The sequence below is a fragment of the Physeter macrocephalus genome, chromosome 20 (assembly GCF_002837175.3).
Source record: "Physeter macrocephalus isolate SW-GA chromosome 20, ASM283717v5, whole genome shotgun sequence".
NCBI lineage: Eukaryota > Metazoa > Chordata > Mammalia > Artiodactyla > Physeteridae > Physeter > Physeter macrocephalus.
This window is the reverse complement of record NC_041233.1, coordinates 44,553,748-44,579,514: the sequence shown is the minus strand read 5'-3', so window position 1 is coordinate 44,579,514 and position 25,767 is coordinate 44,553,748. Positions and strand designations below refer to the sequence as shown.

The following is a 25,767-nucleotide window of genomic DNA, read 5'->3' as shown; positions in this document are numbered from 1 at the left end:
TTTCTAGTACATCATGCCTCTTCCCTGTTAGTCATCAAATTATGCTTAAATTATTACTTTGATCTTCATTGGCAGATTCTTTGTCATGAAATCCTTTTGTATTTCAGATGTGTTGCCGTTTTATTTATAAAAATGAGTTGCTGTGCATGCCTTCAACATCATCTCTGTCTTGTTTTTCAGTGTGCCAACATTCCAGAGCCTTCCTGAAGAGATACTCAGTAAGCTTGCTGACGTCCTTGAAGAGGTAATTGTTTTTAGCCCTTGACCTTTTTGAGATGGGACTCAGCCCATCACAGCTGTGCAATAAGTCACAAACTGCAGAGAGCTCTTTTAAATTTTTTTGAGCACTGACATGAGCTATATATTTGGCTTCAAATAAAAAGCAACTCAGGGCTTCCCTGGTGGCGCAGTAGTTGAGAGTCTGCCTGCCGATGCAGGGGACACGGGTTTGTGCCCTGGTCCGGGAAGATCCCACATGCCACGGAGCGGCTGGGCGCGTGAGCCATGGCCGCTGAGCCTGTCGTCTGGAGCCTGTGCTCCGCAACGGGAGAGGCTACAACGGTGAGAGGCCCGCGTACCGCAAAAAAAAAAAAAAAATGCAGCTCAGTATATCTGACATTTATGTGAGTTAGAAATGTGCAAATCATTGTAACTATAGAGGGAGAAAAACTTTTCGCTCTGGCAAACATATTGTTACTTTGACTTCCAAGAATGGGAGGTTGCATATTCATCTCTTATTTCGATTGGTGTGAAGCAAGATTGTAATAATTGCTACTCTGAAGATTCAGATTAGCAAATTTATAACAGGAATTAGCAGTTGGGTACATATTTTATTAGCATATGAGCATATTTTACACATGTAATTGTATGCCTGAATGTGAAAGTGTCACTGTTACTTACTTTTCACAGAACCTATAAAGCATAGGAAATATTGAAGCAGGAAAAAGAGAGGAGGTTTATACAAGCAGTGTCTTGAGTGAACACAAGAGGATAGGGTCCCTAGTGCCTATAGAGACAGAGAAGGCAGAGTATCTGGGCACACAGGCAGATGGGGGTGGGGACTGATGGAGTGGTTGGCACTCTGTCAAATCTATTCTGATATCTTCTATTTTCTCTGTAATCTAGAAAGCGAGGTCATCAACTGAGGATGAGGATGGGGTAGAGGTCTGAGAGGTTTGAAGACAGAGGAGAAGGTATGAGAAAAATAGAAGAGGGAATGGACTAGGAAGACACAGTACGATTGACAGTACAGTCATCATTCAGGCCCTGTGTGATGTTACCAATCCCTAATCTCAACTAAATAGGCAAAAAGAGTTCATTCAAGATGTACGATAGGAGAGAGAGATCAAACTCCACTCTGCTGGGCCAAAAGGTGGGAGTATTTTTTTTTTTTTTGTGGTATGCGGGCCTCTCACCACTGTGGCCTCTCCCGCCGTGGAGCACAGGCTCCGGACGCACAGGCCCAGCGGCCATGGCCCATGGGCCCAGCCACTTCACGGCACGTGGGATCCTCCCGGACCCGGGCACGAACCCGCATCCCCTGCATCGGCAGGCGGACTCTCAACCACTGCGCCACCAGGGAAGCCCAGGTGGGAGAATTTTTAAGCACTGGAGTGAGCTGGTGGAAAAGTACTCCAGTAGGGTTGTTGCCAGAAAGTAGGTTCTTGTTTCAGAAAGAATTCAGAGATGAGATGGAAGTCAAGAAAGCAAAGTAAGGATTTATTAAGCAATAGTAAACTCTCAAGGGGAGAGCTGGCAGACTCAGGTAAACAGCCACCCTGAGTTCCTTTGGCAAGCTGGTTATATGGGGCGTGAAAATGATTGGACAGAATATTCATTGAGGAGGGAGGGGTTTTGGCTCGTTTTCACTGATTTTCATCCCAGCTCCACCTTCCCGAGGGGACGAGGGGTTTTTGTCCTTATTTAGTCTTGATTGGAAGTGTCATGGTGTCAGTGCATGATGGGAACTTCGTATCTACAAGGTTAATTTTATTGTAATGAGGGCGTAATGGACAAAAAGTTACATTCGAACGTCGGAGATTCCTGCCTTTTCCCGCCTTTCTTTGCCTGTCTCCAGAACCCCTGTTGTTCACAAGACGTATGGTTTCCTGCCACCTGGCCCGTGCCCCCCTTTCTTTGCTCATATCTCATTATCTACGTTTTCTAACAATGGTTCTCCAGTAGGGAGGAGGTTGGTCAATGTGGCTAGTTCATCTGTGTTTGCTGATTGTCCCTTCTGGAAGTTAGGCTCCTATCCACCCATAGAGACCGGGAGATAGAGGCGCTATCTTCTTCTTGATTACTTTTCTAAGGAATGGCTCCTAGGTCCTTGAGAAAGACATTCCTGAGCTGTAAAACAACCAGTGCCAAACAGCCTGGAAGAAGATTTGCATCTCAAACAGGCAAATTAAGAATTTACAGTTGAAAACTTTCTAAAGTAAATGCTTCAAGAAAAGGGAGATCAGGAGCCTAGTGTCAGAAAGAAGGCTGTCTAAAGTTTAGTCAAAGTGAGGGAACCGTTAAGTCTATCTTGGTTACCAGCCCATTTGTATGTTTCTTTAGCCCCATTTGTTTGCCTGGATTCAAGTTCCAAGTAGACAGAGAATGGGATTTAACCGGGATTGGTATTTTGCCAGGAAAAAATGAGTGGTTGAAAGAGGGAATAGGGAGTTGCGGTTGCATGTGAAGGAAGGATTATAGTGACTGACCTTGGAGTTTTGATTGTGCAAGAAGAAGGGGAGCAAGGGCCAGTGAGTGACTGTAGGATCAATGGATTTGAATCTCAGGAGGCTGAAGAATTTTTGGAGTTGTGCTATAATAGAGAGAAACTGGAAAGGTACTGAAAACGTTTTTGTCTCTAGGTACTAACTATACCAGTAATTAATTATATGATCCATAGAACGTCAAAGGTTTATATCCACAAATTCTTAGTTTGAGTCTTATCATAGTGAGCTTTCCTAGGATTTATTGGTCTCTCTCATCTTATATGGGAACACAAAGTAAAGCAGAGGTCACATTTGATTCCTATGTTCAAGTAGAAAAGATTCATGAGAAAAAATACTGGCTGCATTTCTCTCTGAATGTGCCAACCACTGTACTTGCAACCTCTGCAAATGTAAAACTGCTTTTCCGAGTTCTTTTGTTTTTTGCTTTCCTTGTTGAGTATACTGAAGAACTCTCTGATGACCTTTTTCCTTTTCTTTTCTTTAAACAAAATGAACTAAAGTACAAATTTACTGGCCCCAATCAAGCCCATCCAAAATAAAGTAAAATAAAATCCCATGAAATCCTTTAATCATTTTCTTTCTTTTCCACAGCTGTGGAAGCATTTGCTATGTTTTGCAAAACAATAGCCATAGCTCTATAAATAACTCTGACCAAAGAAATATTTTAGTATTTTATGTCAGATTTTCTAATCAGAAGATGCCTTAATTTGTGTTATACGAGCCACAGTACAGTCTATAGCAAAGCTGCATGAAAATAGAAACAGATGATTAAGTGCCCACACATTTGTTTTGAAGACATACACAAATGAAGTAAACAGACAAAATATGAGGTAGACATATGAATATACTAACCAGTGCATGAAAGTGTTCAACTCAAGTTGAATAAACAAGCACAATGAGAAATTAGATTAAATTATGTATGAGATAGAGTGAAGCAAATTTGGAGGAACAAAAGCAATACCAATGTCACATAACATTAAAGGGAAATTTGCTTGCATAATAAATGAGCTTTTTTCCTACAACATCTACAAGAAAATGAAAGAATCCCAGATTATTTTGAAAAGAAGACAGTATAATCATTGCATTTAACAAAGAAGTTTACAGCCTTGTTTGCTTAACAGATATTTATGGAGCATCTGCCACGTGCCAGTAATTATTCCAAACTCTGGGGATTCGGGGCCTTGTCCTCCCAAATCATATGTTCCATTGGAAAGTACAGATGAGAATTAAGGAAAATAGCATCAAAATGGCATCGAGTGAGTTGGCCACACTGTATTGATTTACTAAGGGAAGACCTCTCTGGGGAAGGTGGTATTTAAGCTGAGATTGAAATGCAGATATAGGATGCCATGTGTACAGGGCAGAGGGGAGAGAAGGCATAAGATCCTAAACTAGGAATGAGTCTTCTGTCCTTAAGGAACAGAAAAAAGGTTTATAGTAGGGTGAGATGAGGCTAGAGAAAATAGGCAAGGCCAGATGGCAGAGAGCTTTGCTGGTTGTGATAAGGCGTGGTGATAAGATTTTTGTTCTCAGTGCAGTGGGAAGATTTTGAGGGTTCTAAGCCATAAAAATGACATGGTCTGGGTTATATTTTAATGATATGTCTCTGTGAGAAGAATGGATTATAGAGGGACAGACCAAATATTTAGATAAAATAGCCCAGGTGAGGTTAGATGTTTGTATGTTGATTTACTTTCTTACGGACTATTTCATTCCTTGTATTCATTATGAAACAATACTTCCAGCATAAGGGGGAAAAAATTAAAGAATAGGGACAAGGTAGTCAAGGACTGAGAGAGAAAAAAATTTAAGCAGATAGAAAGAGAAACGAACATAATGTTATTGGTAAAGTGATTTAGGAGGGTACATGTGACTGGAGGACAAATAAATGATGCTTGGGGCATCCTATTTTAAAGCTGAAAGAGAAGCCATTATATAAGTCATTTCTACCATTGTCCATCCTCTCCCACTTACCCCCTTCCATAATTTCTAGTGTAGATGTACCCATTTATGTGTTCTTCTTTATGAGATTATAAAACAGAAACAAATATCCTTATTCTTAGTGTAGCAATTTAGTGCCCCTTTCTCCGTTTCCTTTATATCACATAGTACAAATATTTCCTTTGTATATTAAATCTCTCATGCCTTTTTCAGGAACATAGGAAAGTTTTCTTTAGTTAGTTTGAGAAGTTTACACATAGATATAAAGAGGTTCTTGGCCAAAGGTCTATCCAGATCAAGAGCAACAATCCCAGCCTTTTTTTAGGTTGTATTTTTCAAGACAAATTGAAGTACAGGGCTGAGAATAATTGATTAATTATTGAATGACTGATTCAATAATTATTCACCTTCATTCTCACCATAGTATGTTCTTTTCATCTCATATCTGACTCAGATTAAGTCTTAATAAATACCAGAGATCATTTTAAGAGCTTCAGAATTGATTTCCTATGGAAACCATTTTATAGTTTGTAAAATAAACTGTAAGAGAATTTTTAGGCACATGTAGGGAATAGCAAGGTCTGACTTTATAAACTGGTTTCATTAACCTCTATACTGTCCTGTATAGTACCGTGAAAACTATTTTGAATGAATTAGTCAAATATTGGAATCTATTCTGAAAGCCTAGGAAGTACTTATGTGTAAAAGAAAAGAGCTGTGAAATTATAAATAGGATCTAATCTTTTTTCTTACTATAGCAACCTAACACACTTTCCTTCTTCCTTTATGTACACATAATTAGTTTCTGTAGATGAATTACATTTTTCAGATGGATGGAACAACCCGTAGCTAATCTCCCTCCACCTGAGAAATAGCTCCCTTCAGTGATTACCTACCCAAACACAATGGGGAAGTCACTGTAAATAAACTCAATGTCTAATACATATCCACATATCAGGGCTGTAGTGACATCTTTAAAGTAAATGACAAATAAGAACATTTTCTTATAGAGAGGCAGAGCAGAGATTTACCTATTATCATGTCACATAGGAGCTTGAAAATTAATTTGGGAAGGAGTTATGCTTTCACCAATAAGGGTGAAAATGTTTAGATAACTCAAGGAAAATTGAAAATGTCAGATTGAAGAACCAAGTTAAGCCAACAAATTCACTTTTTACCACTGGAATAGCTCATTTTTCCTTCATATGAATAGAAGTGGGACATGGGTGCTATATTTAAATCTCCTGATTTTTAAATGGAAAATAAAGCATATGAGAACCACGTCTTTGCTTATATTGAAATCTGTTTCATGTCCAATTCTCTCATTAGAACATTGGATTTAGTTGTCTTAGAATGAAAAATACCTCTGCTTCACCACCTTTTTAAGAACTGTATGCCTTTGGGTCGGCAACTTTATATGATTGGATCTTGGACACATTTGAGCCTAAATAATGGGTTGTTTTGGTTTGTGTCCCAAATGGGGCATTTATGTTTTCATTTTGGGATATTTATACTATTATGGCCCTGACAATATCTTAGACAAATAATACTCATTAGACTTTTTGAAATATTAAGAGGGACATGATGAGAAAAATAGAAAAAAGGCAAGGAAAGAAAGCTATTTTCATCTTGATAATATGGTAAGAAGCAAATATCAGATTGTCCAAGGATCATCATTGGAAAAGGAGGTTAACGTAGCACAGGCACTTTTGGTTACTGCAAGGTACCCCAGGGCTGATTAAATGTGCGTTGTTTTAGCCATGCAACTGTTCCTTGGTGTTACCATGTCATGTTGGCATTTTCCCAGATTCCTTTGCTTTCTCTCCAATTGTGAGTAATACAAGGGAAAAGTCCTGTACTTAATGAGTTACTGGAGTGCTGTGAAGCTCTCTCTTTTTATCATTCTAAACAGACCTAGACTCTTTGGGAAAGAAATTGATGGAGTAGACAAGGAACATTATTGGTTCTCTTTGAAGTCTATTGTTATGACTAAACTTTTTCTTCCCTTCCTTTAGGTTTGGCTCTTGCTATTCAAAGCCAAGCTGGAGGGAATTTAAAGAACCCTTTCTTTCCCAATTGCTCTGGACTGAAGGACTCTGAATTTGGAAAATTATCTGTTTAGATCTTCCTGGTTCCTTTGGGTCTTCTCATCTATGGGGCAAATGGCTGCTTCTGAAGGAGAAAGAAGTAGAAGGGTGTGTGTGTGTATTTTGTGGCAGGGTGGAGAGATTAAAACGTAAAGACAGACTCTCAGCTTAATATTAATATCTGCACATCTTATTCTATTATAGAAGTAAATGTGGAATGGGAGAACATGTTTGCAAATCATATATGTGATAAGGGAGTTGTTTTAGTCAGAGTTCTCCAGAGAAAACAGAACCAATAGGATGTGTATGTATATATAGAAAGAGATTTATTTTAAGGAATTGGCTGGTGTTATTGTGGAGGCTGGCCAGTTCAAAATATACAGAATGGGCTGGCAGCCTGGAGGCCATAGAAGAGCTGATGTTGCAGTTCAAGTCCAATGGCCATCTGCCGGCAGAATTCCTTCCTGCTTGGGGAAGGTCAGTCTGTTCTATTAAGATCTTCATTTGACTGGATGAGGCCCACCCACATTATGGAAGGTAATCTACTTTACTCAAAATGCATCGATTTAAATGTTAATCTTGTCTCAAAGTTCACTGACTTAAATGTTAATCTTATCACCCCCACACAAAAATCCAGAATGCTGTAATGTTTGACCAAATGTCTGAGCACTATGGCCCAGGTAAGTTGACACATAAAATTAATTATCCCAAGACTTGTATCTAGAATATATAAAGAATACTTACAACTGAGTGAATTTTAAAAAGTTTAAAAATAAATAAACAGGGACTTCCCTGGTGACACAGTGGTTAAGAATCCACCTGCCAATGCAGGGGACATGGGTTCGAGCCCTGGTCCCGGAAGATCCCACATGCCCCGGAGCAACTAAGTCTGTGTGCCACAACTACTGAGCCCACGAGCCACAACTACTGAAGCCCGTGCACCTAGAGCCCGTGCTCTGCAACAAGACAAGCCACCGCAATGAGAAGCCCACGCATCGCAACGAAGAGCAGCCTCCCGTTACTGCAACTAGAGAAAGTCCACGAGCAGCAACGAAGACCCAAGGCAGCCATAAATAAACAAACAAACAAATTTTTAAAAATGAGTGAATAGATATTTTCCCAAAGGAGATACACAAAAAGCCAGTAAGTGCACGTTCCATGTTAATAGTCATTAGGAAAATGAAAATCAAAACCATAATTATGTACCACTTCATACCCACTAGGGTGGCTAGAATAAAAAAGACAGTGACAAATGTTGGTGAGGATATGGAGAAATTACAACTCTAGGAAGTTGCTGGTGGGCTTGTACAATGGTTCAGCTTCTTTGAAAAATGGTCTATAACTTTATCTGTAAGCATTTATACAATGCATTCTCACCCTGAACTTTCTACCTCTTTAAATTACATATTTTACTTATTTATATAACCGATTCCACATTCTGCAAAATATTCAGTTTTTCATTTTTCTTCAGCTTCCTCACTTGAATTGAACCAGGGGGCCCTACACCTGACAAAGACCCAAAATATCTAAACAGGTTGGAATAACGGGTGAGATCCACTAAGATGAGGTACCAGAGGAGAAATGTATAGTTTTGCACATGATTAAAAAGAAAAAAATTCCAGAAGGATAGGATAGTGAAGACACGGCAGAGTATAGGCAGTATTGCTGGAAACAATGGAAGAAAACAATTGAAATAACTTAGAAATTTGCCCTGGAGAAGACTTTGGGGGAGGGTATTGGATTCCTTTTTAACTTAGTGGACACAATTTTCTGTGTTCAGAAGATGGGGAGCTCCATCTCTAAAAATAGACTGGACGAATAATTTAACCCATCATTGGTGAATCGGGGTAACAGCAGTTTCTGCCTCTTGTGATATTGCTGTGGGTCTTAAATTGAAGAACTAATGTAAAATCATTAGATATGCAAACATAATTTCAGATGTCCCTCAGCAGTGCTTACCAAACCCTTTCACAAATTGACACATATGGAAAATGTTTATCCTGCACACATACTGAGGTTAACAAATAAAACTCCTTATGGCTGGAGGTGACTGGTCAGGGACTTTGGCTGTCCCAGGTCCTACTGGGCTCTCCATCTGAAGGGCTGAGCAGGCATTTGGTAATGTCTGGAGACATCTATGGTGGTTATAATATTGAGTGAGGGCAACAGAGGGCTGCCACTGGCCTCTCGTGGATAAAAGCCAGGATGCTACTAAACATTCTACAATGCATAGAACAGCTTTACAACGACCATTCAGCCCCAAATGTCAATAGTGCTGAGACTGGGAAATTCTGCTGTAGGGTAGATATGACAGCACTTGGGAAACTCTGCCAAAAGTATGAAGGAAATAAAATAAGGTAATATGGTAGAGATTGCCAAGGACAGTTGGACTACTTTAGCTAGGGTGGTTAGGAAAGTTATATCTGAAGAGGTGACTTTGAGTTGACAGCCATTGCAAATATCACAGATGGCAAAGTATAGTACAAAATGTTAAGTATGAACAGAAATCATACATATTTGAAAAGCCACAGTGTAAAAGAGATTAGTTAGGATGTTGTAGGTGCTTAAGCATTGATCTGGTGCTTGAACAACATTGACTTTTCAGCTTCTGCCTAACTCTAAGATTCTGTATGATCACATTCTCAACAGAGACTTTTCTAGTTCTGAGCCTCAGTCATTTTCATTCCTCTCCCTTTAGGGACTTCCTTCTCCTATATCTCCTAGATCTATTTAGTTATCATTTTATATATAAGAAATAAGTGCTTGTCCATTGCTTTAAGTTGGTCTCTAGTTTTGTGAAGTTTTACCACTTTAGATTGTAAGTTCCGTAAAGGCTAGTACTATGTTGGTATTTCTTTTCACTGGGTACTTGTAAACGGTTGAGAAAAGCAACAGTAATACCTTCAACTTATTAAGGCTAACTCTATGCCAGGCTAAGGGCATCTGTTTAAAACCCTCTGAGGTAACTACTATGACAGTTGACCCTGGAACAGCAGCAGGGGTTGGGGCACTGACCCTCCACACAATCGAAACTCCACGTATAACTTTTCAGTCGGTCCTTGTATCTGTGGATGTGGAACCACAGGTTCAACCAACCTCAGATCACTTAATACTGTAGTTCATATTCAGTGAAAGAAATCTGCATGTAAGTGGACCCTCACAGTTCAAACCCATGTTGTTCAAGGGTCAGCTGTACTTTTATTATTCCCAGTTTATAGCTGGGGGAACTGAGGCTAATGGGGAAGTAGTTTACTCCATCCAATCTGAAGCTGGAATTGGCATCTTTTATTCCTATGCTGTATTACATCTTGAAAATTTGTAGCATAAATGAAAAAGTTATCCCATCCCCCACTCTTTTTAAAAAATATATAAATAGGAGATGCTTCCTTCTGAAAATATTTACTTGACTTTCCCCTCCCCCCTCTCCTGGCAGTAATTAATTTTTTCCCAGTCAACATTTTTAACTTGTTATGACAGGAATCCATTTTATGCCTTCAACAAACTTGCAACAAGCCATTTCTAGTTCATTTTATCATCAGGATATGTATGTTTTGCTTTATGCTGCCAGTAATTCATTAAAACGTATGTGCAGATGCCAGTAATTCATTAAAATGTATGCGCTCTGCAACTAGGAAACCGATCTGTAATAAATCAGCTCTCTAGAAAACATTCGTAGAGAGTGCTTGAAGTGGTTGCCGTATAAGAATATATAAGCCTGCTTGGTACTTGTGGTTCGCTCCCCTTTGTGGGGTTTGTAAACAAATAGTGAATTTGTGTGAAAGTATGAATTAGTGGCTTGTCTTTAGCATAAGTGTGAGATCCTATTTACAAAATGCTAGTTGGTAGTATTGGAGCACATCATGATAAACCTTGAATTCCTTTTACAGAACAGAGTGATAAACATCTGGTCTGAATTAGACAAACTGCTCTGATTAAAAGAAAGTATGACCCAAGATTTTCAACTTTATTATTATTATTTTTTAATCTGAGGCATCTTTGTAGCTGCCAAAAAAAAACTAGTTCAGGGGCTCGTACACGGTTGGCATCCGAGACATAAATCATTGAAGAATAGAAGCCCACTTACACTTAAGAAGCTAAAGGTAAGAAAACCGGTTGGGCTTTCAGTTTTAGTTACAAAATACAAAGCTTGTCTGGGCTGGAGAGAGCTATCAAACAGCTTAGAGCCGGGGGTAAAGTGGGCATTCAGTTCCAAGTCTCCCCAAGACCTTTGGCTACATGTCCCCCCCGGCCCCCCACGAGACTCCACTGCAAGTCAACCTACCACCCCTGCAGAGAAGGAATCATGCAGCTTCTTAGGCCAGTGGCTACAAGGCTGTTTCCTGGTAGATAAGGCTCTGAACCAGGGCAGGCAGTATTTCAGGCATGAATGTTCATCAGAAGCCAGTCAGTATTAATGAGGAGGGAACTCTGACCCACCAAGGCTTTAATGAGATTGCAGCTGTATAGAAAAATCCTGTGTGTTTCATGTCCTGTGTGTGCCCTTAATTACTATGAGATTCTATAAGTGAGCTTTTTTTTTTTTTTTTTAGCTCTCTGGGAAGGCTTACCATTCATTTTATTACTTACAACAGAAAATGATTATTTTAATAAAGGTAGCATGTTTTGTTTTGTAAATAGACTTGCAATGCAATACTGTTCTGCCATTCTCTTTACTTCATATAACTTGTGCAAATTACTTTACATTTCCAAGAATCATTAGTTATTGTTAGCATGAGAGCAGTTGGGCTATCCCTGACTCCTTTTTTCTCTTCCAAAGATGTTCTTTAAAATCAAGTCTTTCTTTTTAGAAGCTTGCCTTGACTGACTCTACCTTATCTTATTTGTTGGTCCCTTAATTCTTTTATAGTTTGTGCTTCAGAATCATATACTTGCTCCTATATTGCCTGGAACTAGTCTTTTTCCCAATTTTCCCTAAATACCTTAAGGGTAGGATATGTCTCAGCTTATATCCCAAGTTTCCAGCAGAGCAAGGATTTGCATAAGAATTATGCCCGACATTTACCACATAACCAATGAATATTTGTTTTGTTTTGAACAATCCTTTTTTTTTTTTTAAATAAATTTTATTTATTATTTTTGGCTACGTTGAGTCTTCGTTGCTGTGTGCGGGCTTTCTCTAGTTGCGGTGAGCGGGGGCTACTCTTTGTTGCGGTGCGTGGGCTTCTCATTGCAGTGGCTTCTGTTGTTTTGGAGCATGGGCTCTAGGTGCGTGGGCTTCAGGAGTTGCAGCACGTGGTCTCAGTAGTTGTGGCTTGCGGGCTCTAGAGCGCAGGCTCAGTAGTTGTGGTGCACGGGCTTAGCTGCTCCGCGACATGTGGGATCTTCCCGGGCCAGGGCTTGAACCCGTGTCCCCTGCATTGGCAGGTAGATGCTTAACCACTGCGCCACCAGGGAAGCCCGAATATTTGTTGAAGGAATAGTCTAAGTAGGTTTTCAGTAAATATGTGCTACATGAGTGACTCAGTGAATGAAACAGAACTGTTCTGTTGTACGTTTGGATGCTATCACCACAACTAGACTGCAAATGTGGCAAGGATCAGGGCCATGCGTTCTGAAATACTAGAATTCATAAGTACTATCTGATGATATGGAGGTCGTAAGTAGAAGATTCCCAAGGACCCAAAATAAAGGTCAAAGACAGAGAAGGTGTGGAGAGCCAAGGGCTACAAGATCATGGAAAAGGAATAAGACTTATTTTTCTTCTATCAGGTCTCTGGTCTCCCTTATTCATGTTAGGGAGATAAAACAAAGGCCAAACCTTTGGAAGGATATTCTAAAGAAGGGGAGCACTGATAAAGATGGTAACTTTCCAGTATAATGTCCTTAGGCACAGAGCTGAACTATTGTAGATTACTACTTGATAACAAGGGAATAAAAGCCTCTAGAAGCCATCTTCCCAGTTTCCTGCAATTTCAGTTCAGTACTTGCTTATGGCAATCCCCCAATCTATAGCTTTACAGTGTACATATCTTTTCTCTCTTTTTACTTAGCTTCTCATCTAAAGAATAGAGATTGTTATCCTACATGTGTGTATATATACATTTATATATATATATGTGTGTGTGTATACACACACACATACAGTTGTCCCTTGGTTTCTGCAGGGGATTGATTCCAGGACCCACCATGGATACCAAGATCCATGGATACTCAAGTCCAATAGTCAGCCCTCCTTATCGGTGGTTCCACATATGCAGATTCAGCCACCTTCGGGTAGTGTAGTACTGTAGTATTTATTGAAAAAAATTCCCAGTATAAGTCGACCTGTACAGTTCAAATTCCTGTTCAAAGGTCAATGGTGTGTGTTTATGTTGTATTTATATATATCTATATATTTGTGATAATGCCTGGGGTTCAGTCTTGGCAACATGTTTTAATTCTGTTTCCACAATTAACTAGATATTTGGTCTTGAAAAGGTTATGTAATGTTCCTAAGTCCCAGTTTTCACTTCTGGAATATATAATAACAGTACCTGCCTCATAGGATTGATTTCCCTTTTTATTTTTTGAAACACCATTGTTTTTCTCATTAACATACTTTATTTCTCAGTTTTATGCTTATGGAGAAATTGAACAGAAAACATAAGGAGTTCTCATATACTCCCTTCTCTCCACTCACAGTTTACCCGATCGTTGGTATGGTACCTTTTTTTTTTTTTTTTTTTTTTTTTACAACTGATGAACCAACATTGAAACATGACTATTAACTAAAGTCCATAGTTTACATTTAAGGGTTCTATTTTGTGTGTTGTACCCTTTGGTGGGTCTTTTGTATTTTGACAAATACAGAATGGCATGTATCCACCGTTACAGTATTGTATATGATACACAGTTTCACAGCCCTAAAATTCCCCTGTGCTCCACCTATTTATTCTGCCCTTCATTCCCCCTTTTCTATATCTGTAGTTTAGATAATATAAATAATACTGTGTTTTTAATTTCAAATTCCTCTTGTTCATGTGGTATATAGGAAATTAATTTACTTTTGTGTATTAGCCTTATCACTTATTAGTTCCAGGAGTCTTTCTGTCAATTATTTTGAATAGACAGTTATGTAGCCTGTGAACAGTTTCATTTTTTCTTTCCCCATCTGTATATATATATTTTTCTTAATATATTAGCTAGGACTTCCAGTATGATGTTGAATAGGAGTGGTGAGAGGGAACATCCTTATCTTACTCACCGTGTTAGGAGAAAGGATCTAGTTTCTCATCATGGTGTATGCTTTTAACTGTAAATTTCTCTACTCCTATATTACTGAGAATCTGTTTTGTTTTTCTTTTTCTTTCCTTTTTTTTGGGGGGGCGGGTCATGAATGGGTATTGGACTTTGTGAAATGCTTTTCTGTATATTATAATCATATGATTTTTTTTCTTTAGCCTGTTGATATGATGGATTATAGCAATTTTTTTGAATGTTGAATAAATCTTGTGTATTTGGGATAAATCCCATTTGATCATGGTGTATATTTTTTATATACATTATTGGATTCAATTTGCTAATATTTTGTCTAGTTTTGATATTAGGGTGACGCAAGTATCATAGAACAAGTAGGGAAGTGTTCCCTCTGCTTCTATTTCCTGGATCAGTTTGTATAGAATTGGTATCGTTTCTTTATTAAATGTTTTGTAGAATTTACCAAACATTTGGTGAACCCAGCTGCATCTGATGCTTTCTGTTTTAGAAAGTTATTAACTACTGATTTCAATTTCCCTAATAGATATAGGCCTATTCAGATAGTCTGTTTCTTCTCGTGTGAGTTTTGGCAGATTGAATCTTTCAAGGAATTGGTCCATTTCATCTAGGTTATCAAATTAATGGCACAGAGCTATTTATAATATTTTTAATTATCCTTTTAATGTCCATGGGATCTGTAGTGATGTACCCTATTTAATTTCAGGTATTAGAAAGTTGTGTCTTCTCTCTTTTTTGTTAGTTAGCCTAGCTAGAGGCTTATGGATTTCATTGATCTTTTTCAAAGAACTAGCTTTTGGTTTCATTGATTTTTTTTTTTCTATTGATTGCTTGTTTTCAGTTTTATTGTTTTCTTCTCTAAATCTTATTTATTTTCTTCTGCTTACTTTGAATTTAATTTGCCCTTCTTTTTCTAGTCTCCTCCAGTGGAAGCTTAAATTACTGATTTTAGATCTTTCTTATTTACTGTATGCATTAAATTCTATAAATTTCTCTTTAAGCACTGCTTTCACTGCATCCTAGAAATTTAGATAGGTTGTAGTTTCATTTTCATTTAGACCAAAATAGTTTTTAATTTTTCTTGAGACTTCCTCTTTGAGCCATGTGCTATTTAGAAGTGTATTGTTTAATCTCCACATTTTTGGAATTTTCAGCTAACTTTCTATTAGCTTTTAGTTTAATTCCACTATAAGTACATATTTTATATGATTTCTCTTCTTTTCAATTTGTTAAAGTGTGTTTTGCAGCCAGAAATGTGGTCTTAGTGAATGTTCAATGTGACCTTTAGAAAAATGTGTATTCTGTTGAATGAATTATTCAATAAATGTCAATTAGATCCAGTTGATTGATGGTACAGTTCAACTGTATACTTTTTGAATTTCTGCCTGCTGGATCCATCAATTACCAATAAAGGGGTATTGAATCTCCAGTTATAATAGTAGATTCATCTATTTCTCTTTGTAGTACTATCAGTTTTTGCCTCATGTATTTTGATACTTTGTTTATTAGGCACATATATTGATACATTAAGAATTGTTATATATTGTTATATCTTCTTGGAGTATTGATCCTTTTATCATGATGCATACCCCTCTTTATCCCTGATAATTTTCCTTGCTCTGAAGTCTGATTTATCTAAAAATAATATAGCTACTCCAGCTTTCTTTTGATTTGTGTTAGTATGGTATATCATTTTCCATCACATAACTTTTAACCTCTGGGTCTTTATATTTGAAGTAGATTTCTTGAAGATAGTATATGGTTGTGTTTTGTTTTTTATCCATTCTGACAGTTTCTGTAATTTAATTGTGTATTTAGATCATTCTCATTTAAAGTGATTATTGACATACTTGGATTAATCTCTACCATACATTTAACTGTTTTCTATTCATTGCCTTTGTTCTTTCCTTCCTTCCTTCCCTTTTTCCTTCCTTTCTCTCTCTTTATGCCTATTCTTGTTTTAATTAAGCACTTTGTATGATTGTTGTTTCTCCTTTCTTAGCGTAACATTTATATAGTTTTTTTCTTTTTATATATTTTTTTTAGTGCTTGCCCTGGAGTTTGCAATTTACTTCTCAGTTAGTTCAAGTCTTCTTTCAGGTAGCACTATACTACTTCACAGGTAGTGCAAATACCTTGTAACAGACTATTTCCTCTCCTTATCCCACTATCATGCATTCTGTGTATTCATGAGATTAATAATAAACAATGCATTGTAGCTATTATAATTTTTAACCTGTATCTCTTAGAGCAATTAAGAATAAGAAAAAGAATTATTTTACCTTTATTATTCCTTGTCTAACACTTTTCCCTTCTTTATGTGGACATTTTCCAACCTATGTCCTTTTCCTTTTCTTTGAAGAACAATTTTTTAATGTTTCTGGAAAGTCATGAAACAAATTGAATGACAAATTCAATTTGGAAAAAAATTGAGTGACATGTTCCCTCAGTTTTTGTTTGAGAAAGACATTGTTTCTACTTCACTTTTGAAAGATAATTTCACTGTACACAGAATCCCAGGATGGTGGGCTTTTACATTTTTTCCCCACACTTTAAATATTTCATTTTACGCTCTTCTTGCTTAAAGCAGGTGGTTTATGAAGAGAAGTCCCGTGTAATTCTTATCCTTGTTCCTCTGTACATAGTGTTTTTATTCTTCTGCCTCCTTTCAGGTTTTTCTCTTTGTCTTTGATTTCCAGAAGTTTGAATATTATATGCTTACTTTGTATTTATTCTATTAGATGTTCAGTTAGCTTCCTCCATCTGTGATTTTTGTGTTTGTTGTGAATTTTGGAAAATTCTCGACTGTTTTTGCTTCAAATATTTCTTCTGTAATTTTCTCTTTTCTTCTGTTATTCCCATTACACATGTGGAATATAAGAAAATAACTCCTTTTGTAATTGTCCCTCAGTTCTTGGATATTCTGTTCTTTTTTTCCCATTCATTTTTTCTCTTTGCATTTCAGTTTTGGAAGTTTCTATTTACATGTTTTTCAAACTCACTGATTTTTGTTTTGGTCATTTCCAGTCTACTGATGGGCCCCATCAAAAGCATTCTTCATTTCAGTTATGGTATTTTTATTTCCTAGCATTTCCTTTTGATTCTTCCTTACAGCTTCTATCTTTCTGTTTACATTACCTATCTGTACTAATATGTTATCCACGGTTTTCTGTAAGAACCCTTAGCATATTATTCATAGTTATTTTAAATTTCTTGTCTGATAATTCTAGAATTTCTGCCATATCTGAGTTTGGTTCTGAGGATTGCTTTGTCTTTTCAAATTGTGTTTGTGTCTTTCAGCATGCCTTGTAACTTTTTTGTTGAAAGTAAGACATGATGTATCGGGTAACAAGAACCTAAGTAGCTAGCCCTTTAGTAGGACGTTTTGTGTTTATCTGACTAAGAGTTGGACTGTGTTCACTGTTTGCTGTAGCGGTGGTTTCAAAGGCTATAGTTTCCTCTAGTGTTTTTGTTTTCTCCTCCTCTCTTGTCTTTGGGTTTCCCTGGAAGTTCCTTCTTGAATAGACTGAGACTTGCCTTCTTTCAGCTATAATCTCCCATTACTGTACAGAAGCACTACTGATGCAGTGGAGTATTAGGGTTCTCTAGAGAAGCAGAACCAATAGGAGATTTTGTGTGTGTGTGTGTGCATGTGTGTGTATTTGTGTGTATATATATATATATATATATATATATATATAGGGGGAGAGAGAGGTTATATGGAATTGGCCCATATAATTTTGGAGGCTTAGGCATCTTACAATCTGCCATCTGCAAACTGGACACCCAGGAAAGCTGGTGGTGTAATTCAGTTTGAATATAAAGGCCTGAGAACCAGGGGAGTCAATGGAGTAGGTTCCAGTCTGGGTATGAAGGCCTGAGAACCAGGCGTGCCAACAGTAGGAGAAGATTGATGCTCCTGCTTAAGCAGTCAGGCAAGAAGGGCCAAATTCTTCTTTCCTCTGCCTTTTAGTTCTGTTCAAGCTCTCAGCAGATTGGATGATGCACATCCACATTGGGGAGGGCAAACTGCTTTACTGAGTCCCCCAATTCAAATGCTAATTTCTGGACCCTCGAGGAGTTTTTAATTCTCAAGCTAGTCTGCAGTGAGTCTCTAGCAATGCATCAATGATGGTTTAAAGTGTTCCTACCTATACTGGCTCCAGCTGTGGCTTCTGCCTCTGGGGTTTTGCTGTGAATCTCTTTATCCCCATCCCCAGTTTTCAGGGCTGCAGTTGGCCCCGTGACCTCAGTTCTAAGAAAAATTACTGATTATCAGTTTGTTCAGCTTTCTTCTTGTTGTGAAGATGAGAGTGATGACTTCCAAGGTCCTTACAGGTCATACGAGAAACTATTGTGTTTTAATATTAAATGTGATATCCATATGAAGCACGTAGCACATGCATGGCATAAAGTGAGACTGTATTGTTAGCTATTACTGTAATTATTGATTTCATCAAAAATTGTTTTCTAATAATTAAACAGCATGATATAATAGGCATTAAAAAAGTGAGTACATCTCTCTGAGCAAATTAAAAAGTTAGTTTTGTACAAAATTACAGGTTTAAGGAAGAAATTGACTCTGGCGAGAGATCTACAGCAATCAGAATTACAGGATGACACTGTCATGAAGAAGAAATCCTAGCTGAGCTAGAGAACCTGTAAGAAGAGGGACCAGTGAGGAACATGATGAAAAATAGCAAAAATTAAACTCAAGGGAGTATAAGTTTGGGAATAGAAAAGGTGATGAAGGGGATAATAGCCTGTTGAGATGTTTGACCCATAGCAGAATTGATACAGCCAGCTTTGTCTTTTTTTTTTTTTTTTTTTTTTTTTTTTTTTTTGTGGTATGCGGGCCTCCCTCTGCTGTGGCCTCTCCCGTTGCGGGGCACAGGCTCCGGACGCGCAGGCTCAGCGGCCATGGCCCACGGGCCCAGCCGCTCCGCGGCACTTGGGATCCTCCCAGACCGGGGTGCGAACCCAGTTCCCCTGAATCAGCAGGCGGACGCACAACCACTGCGCCACCAGGGAAGCCCCCAGCTTTGTCTTTTGTATAGCAAGATGGTGCTTCTGATGGGGATTGCTGTTTGTGCCAGGAGATACTGTTGAACAGTTGACTCCAAGAAAGGCTGCCCTTTGGTTTGCGGCTGTCGCCACTGTTTAGAGCAAAGCTATCATAGACTTGTGGCCTGCCCAACCTCTTTGCTCAGACAGAGCCTCCTCATCTCTGATTACTGTGGGTTTCTGGGGGTTTACTTGCTCTGTGTGCTACTGAGTTTCCCAGTGGTTCAGAACTGCCAGCGTTTGAAAAGTATCAGCAAAGTGCGATCCTTTCTGTCTTGCCTGCTTGTGGTCATATCAGTTCACCATAGACTGATTGCTTATGGCCTATTTTCCCTGAACAAGTCTTGCTTAGTGTGTTGTTGTTGTTGTTTTGTTTTTTTTCTTCCCTAAGCATCACCTCTGAGTAGTTCTAGAAGCTTTTCTTGCTTCAGGACCTCATGGTCCACAATCCTGCCTTTTAGTATTAAGATTGGTATGTATGATGATATCACTTATAAAACCAATTTTATATGTATAAGATAGAAAAGGTCATCCTTGCAGCCCAAGAGAAGATTGGGCAAGAAAGTGTACTGTGAACTTTCAATTTGTGCTGGACCTTGATTCCAATGTTAGTTTCCTAAAAAGATTAGATCATATGACTCACTTGGGGCAGTAGCTTAAAATACAGATTTCTGGGCACCACCTGAGAACTACTGAAACATATCTAGGGAGGAGCCTGGAAACCTGTATTTTAAACAGCACTGCAACTTTGCAGGTCGAGTTACAGATTGGCAGCAGAGACCACACACATGTGCGTACACACATACACACACAGAGGCACACAAACATGCATGCATGCATTCATAGATTCCCATTCATGTCATAGATTCGCAATTTATTTAGTTAAGGAAACAGAACATAATGGAAGTTAGGTAGCTACACCAGCAGGAGCAGACACAGTCTATCGCTGCGGACCTTTCCCATGCCCCTTACTCCTATGGATACCCTGCTGCTGGTGACATTTGAGATAGGTGGGATCCTGCTAGGACTAAAAGAGAAAGTGACACTTGATTCTGTTCCTGTCCTTTCATTATGTGACTTCTGTTGTCATTTGAAAAGACATTACCTTAAAATTTTGGCATTTCCATTTAAGGCAGGGATCAGCAAATAGCCCGCCACCTATTTTTGTATGTGAGCTAAGAATGTTTTTTGTATTTTTAAATGGTTGAAAAAAAAATCAGAAGAATAATAACACTTCATGCCATATGAAAAGTATATGAAATTCAAATGTAAGTTTTACTGGAAGCCAGCAACATTCGTTTCTTTACTTACTGTCTATGACTGCTTTGACTCTGCAGTAAGAGTTGAGTAGTTAAAACAGAAACAAGACTCGGATATTCACTAGCTGGACCTTTTACAGAGAAAGTTTACAGAGACTATTCACTAGCTGGACCCCTGACTTAAGAGAATGTTGACAGGTATCAGGCTGTCCTTGTTTGTGACCAGCATCAGCAGGGTCCCATCCTTATCTGATGGAAGTGGATGGAGTCAGTGCCCAAGTGGTCTTGAAGGATCACTCTCCCTGCTTCCTACCCTCCAGGGTCCTGGAAACAATTTCCTGCCATTTAACCCTGACTCTGATTTTGTATTCTCTGACCTGGAGGTTCTGATACTGAGTTTGGGCTGAAGAGCACAGTCACAATCCATTCCCTCTATAATATCCTTGCTGATTCATGTGGTCCGGAGAATTTAGGAAACACCGACCAATTCTAACTTCTTCATTTCATAGAGGAAATGATGGACTTGCTTGCCAAGAAGTCATTTGCTGAAGGTGTTTGTAGCTGATTTTGGAAGTGATGGACTAGACCTCAATTCTCTGGAAGACTTTCTTGGCAGTATATCATGTGCCTTAAAATAATTACTAGTAGTCAGCGACTTTCTAGGCATACCAGTTAGTGACACCTTTGAGGAAACAGATCACATTCTTCAAATGCAAACAGATGAGAAATTTCCCTTATTGAATTGGAAAGGGTTGTTTTAAGTGGAAACCAGGAGGCTTCTGGGGCTCCTGTCATTACTTTCACTGTCAGCTGTTAAAAAGCTTAAGGGCCAGAAAGCTTAAGGTGGAGAGAGAAAAAAAAGTTAGTAAAGAACAATTACAGTGCACTTTGACTGACATTCGAATTTGTAATCTTCCTTCCTAATTAGCATTAAAGTTTTCCCTATTTGATGAAAAAGATATGCGACTGAACTTTCACTTCTAAAGAGATGTTTTAGCAGCTGCTCACTAACCTAAAATGAATATTAGTAATTAGAACTATTATCATTTTCTGTCATCATTATGGCTACTGTTTCTAATCCTCAACACACAAAGCCAAGATGCTAGTGCTGGCTGGCTGTACCAAGCTCTGAAATCCTAATTACTATTCCCTGCTCTAGAAAAGAAGCTATTTGTAAGAACAAAGTAGCTGTTAAGAGGAGGAGGACAGGGTAGCTGTTTAATGTGTTGATGATTTGGGATCACCAGCTAAAAGAATTCTAGAGAATGGCCCCCTGCTTTTTAACTGATTTAAGGGGTCATTGGATTTGTTCCAGAGTAGTTTAGGTTACATGTTATAGACCTTGACCTCTCAAACGTGACTACCCCGCTGAATTTACAAAACAGATAGCATCACGGTTTGACAACAATCAAAGATACCTCAGGCATAATTACTACTGATCCACAAAAAGAGATAGTCAGTGAAATAGCTTTAATATGTTTAAAATAGTATATCTGCTGCTTAGAAGCAGCCCACACAATTGTGTGCAGTAGTCTAAAATGTATACTTCACTGCTGACTTACTTGGTCCGTTTTTTTGAAATTGCAGAAAGAGAGTATTGCCCCGGGTCATTTATCTTTTACTTGTTTTTATTTGATATTCAAATAGAGTAATTAAACTGTGCATGCCAAATCCAGTGATAAATATACCCCAAACCAGAGAAAAAAATATATAAATACTTGTAATTATAGTGTGTAAATCAAAAAGGCTGAAGTTAGAGGGCTGAAACGAATTATAAATTTTGATTAATCAAAAGTGACTCCTCTGCCAGTTGCTCAACTTTTATCAATGGGCTTTATCAATACCCTTAAGGCAATGCCTTCAGGCGTAACATTATATTAATTTGTTTTTAAGTGGAAAGATATTGAAAGGAAAGGATTTTTTTCCACCCCAAATGTAAAATCTATTTCCCAGCATTACTTGTCTAAGATCTGAATTCTAATATAAGCAGCAAAACAGAACAAATTTGTTTCTAAAACTATTTCCCAAGTAAAATTTTTGAGAAATAGCCATTCCATAGCCTCCTCTTGAAGGATGCTGACATATTGAAACCTAATAAGATCTTCTGAATTTTGTTTCACCATTTCTCAAACTTAACCCAGGGCATTTTTGAGGCATGTAATTTTCATTTTTTACCTATCAACATTCCACCGAGCACCATGAAACAGACAGTGGGAGATGCTGGTCTAGGCATGAAGCTTCTTGTAATAAAGTTGGCTTGAGCTGGAAGGGAGTGTGGGAAATTTTGATTACTGTAAGACAACAACGGGAGCCCTGGAAGGGAAGGAAGTGATGCGGTCTGAGGTGCCAGGATCTCAGAGGCCCAGAGTTTATGCTCACTGTGCTGAGTGGGTGCACTCTGGGGAGTGGGAGTGGTGCCATGTGAGCCTCAGATGTGTGCTCTACCTCACCGCCTCAGCAGCTATCTTCTAAGAGACACATTCTTTTTTGAATACAGATTTTCACACCTGGTCATATTTTGGATGACATTTCTGTACATTTCCTAAATTTATTTTTTATATTACCCAAATCCTCTACAGTGAAGTTGGAATTCATCTTTTTTTTTTTTTTTTGGCTACCTTGGGTCTTAGTTGCAGCACGTGGGATCTTAGTTCCCTGGCCAGGGATTGAACCCACATCCCCTGCATTAGAAGGCAGATTCTTAACCACTGGACCACAAGGGAAGTCCCATGGAATTCATCATTTTTGGTATGGAAGTAATGATGCATTCATACATTTTAATATTGGTGTATATGTGTTTATAAAATATTCAGTATGTTATAAACGAAGTGGCTTCAAATACCCATGATCACTGTTGGTCCATGATGATACTAGAAAAACCAGTATAGTTAGTTTTTCTAAACTAACATTTATTTAATTTAAAAGAATGTCTTCTATTATGAGATTGATTTTTTTAATGTCTAAGTGAGCTTTCTCTTATTTAAAAAAAATGAAGGACAAGCATAGTTTTAATTGCGTTTTCTTCTTAGCTATTCTTACTTAGGAAAATGCTGTCCCCACATTGTTCTTATATTATTATAAAAATATTACTGAGTTGCTAGCCTCTGTAAGAGTTTACAGTATCTTAGAGTTGCTTCCTCTATCTCCCCCACTTCTCCCACCATTCCCCCATCCCAGCCAGTAGCATTGTTGAGTCTTACTGAGCTAGCTACTCTTTTTATTGCATATTTCTTTCTCCATTTCTTTCTTAACATTAGCATAAATTTGTGTGCTAAAGGAGTATTGTGGCTGTGAAGTAGGTTTCCTCTCTGTGAAGTTCACTGGACTATTATGGAACTGAATATTCATTCTTGGTATTTCTGGCACATCTGTCTGACACAGAACTAATTGTCCCAGACTGCACCTATTATACAGTGTTATTACCTGAAAACTGACGAACCAGGGATCAAATCAGCATCTCAAAATTACAATAACCTCTGTAATAGAAAAGTCATAGAATGATAATAAGTAAAATGCTAGAGATGGGAGAGGCCCTGGAAATGATCTTGGTCAACCCTTTCATGTTATAAGGGAGCCAGATTTGATGTGATAAATATATAGTTTCCTTGATATCAGCTAATGAATCTCCATTCAAAAGTGTTTCCATCACTTCCTACAGGAAAGGAAAGACTTTCAGTTGTATTAGGATAGGTTAATGCAATAGAAAATAATATTCACCTATGCTGAAGTTTGAAAAGAATCAAGGAATATGTTTTGTACATTCCATTCTGCTGTGTGACCAACAATAGTATATAAATGCTTATAAGTTGTTAGTAAAATAACAAAATTCACATTCATGAAAAATACTGTTAGAATTTTTTTTTTTCTTATTTAAGTGTTTATGAGATCATCTCATACAAATTTCAATCCAGATAATGTACTATGGAATTCTGTCTTCAAACTTTGAATTAAAAAAGGAGAAAAATATTACTACCATACATAGTTGGTATGTTTGAAAAACCTAGTGTTATTTTCAGTTTTTCTCTGTAGAAAGCACTTTTCTCTGCTGAGTAATGTAGAAATTTAGCCTGAGTGCTCCTCATTAGAAAGGATAATTTTTGTTAATGTACTATTATAATTCACTTATTCTTACAAATACTCTGTTACATTCCTCACCTCAGAAATTTTCTCATTTGAATATTGAATATCATTTGCTCTCCCCTGAATTGGTTTAGTGTTGATTTTTTTTTTAAATTGAGGATAATTTTCTTTAATTTATTTCAGTAAAATTGTTTCTATAATTCTAAAAATACCCAGAATATTCTATACTATCTAGAAAAACAATAAAAGAACAAAATTTGAGAAAATTAGCTTACTATTGACCCTGAATCATTATCCTTTGATAAGAACAATAGGAGCAATTTACTGAATATTCATTTGTGTCAAATATCAAGGCCTTTATTTTAGTTCACTTACTGAATTCTTAGATAACACTTTGAAGTAGTAGTAAGGCCATTTTACAGATAAATAAATTTGGCTAAGAACACCCACCTAAGAAGGTGATGCATGGAGGATTTGGATCTAGGTCTGTTGTACACCCAAGACCAGACTTTTAATGTTGATGCTACATTGCCTTGACCTCTAGTGTACAGGCAGATGAGAGCCTTTACTGGGGATCAGTTAGGGGCTTAGCTGTGCCCCTTTAATAAGGCCCAGTCCAGTGGGGACTGTAACAGGGTGTATGGCCAGGGAACTTCTAAAGGTAGTGATAACAGCTTCTTATGAAAGGTTGAATCTGGGAACCTTTCTATCACTTTAAAATTTCTTTTTCAATGAAAAGCCTTCAGGTACCTCTGTTGACTGCTACCGGTGAACTGCTGATGAACTTGGCAATTATGCTTGCTTTGTACTGCAGAAAGAGGTAAGGTGAGAGTTGCTTCAGAAGCAAAGTGGAAAACAAAACAAATCAAAAAAAAAAAACCCCAACCTATTCTTTTCATAATCAGCTCCTGAAGTGTTTTTCTGGAACAGCTGATATTCTTGTCAGAAATTGCATCTGCGCAACCTGCCAGTATGTTTGTTCCCTCCCTCCTTCCTCCTTCCTTCCTTCTTCCTTTCTTTCCTTCCTTTCCTTCCTTTCTTCACTAGTCTAGACCAACAGATATTATCCAATGGATTTGGGTAGTAGTTCCAGTGTGATGATGGTCATATTTTCAAAGCACAGATGTAAGGCGACATGCATAGACTAGCATGGTGCCTCCTGATCACAATCCTACCTTATGTTCTTCCGGTGTTTTACGCTTTGCTAAAAGGGGAAGCAAACACATATACCTATGATGGTTGAAGCCAGCAGGGTGGGAACTGTGCCGGGTCTCAGATGAGCAGCTGCTCTTCTGCTCTCAGCAGTTCTTTCTGTGCAGGAATGAAGGGCTACCGTTGCACCTGTTCTTTTTAAAAGCTGAAAAAAAATCCATATTTTTATCAAATATATATATT

The 25,767-nt window shown here is 38.0% G+C and overlaps 1 protein-coding gene across 2 annotated transcripts in view; it reads left to right on the top strand.

The window, feature by feature from the left end:
• The window catches only part of PRKG1 (protein kinase cGMP-dependent 1), a 1,272,686-nt gene that overhangs the window by 938,715 nt on the left and 308,204 nt on the right, over positions 1-25,767 (top strand). For both annotated transcript variants that reach the window (XM_024121261.3, XM_024121260.3), the window contains exon 5: positions 181-244. In XM_024121261.3, the coding sequence (XP_023977029.1) occupies positions 181-244 (64 nt within the window). The remainder of the gene's footprint in view (positions 1-180; positions 245-25,767) is intronic.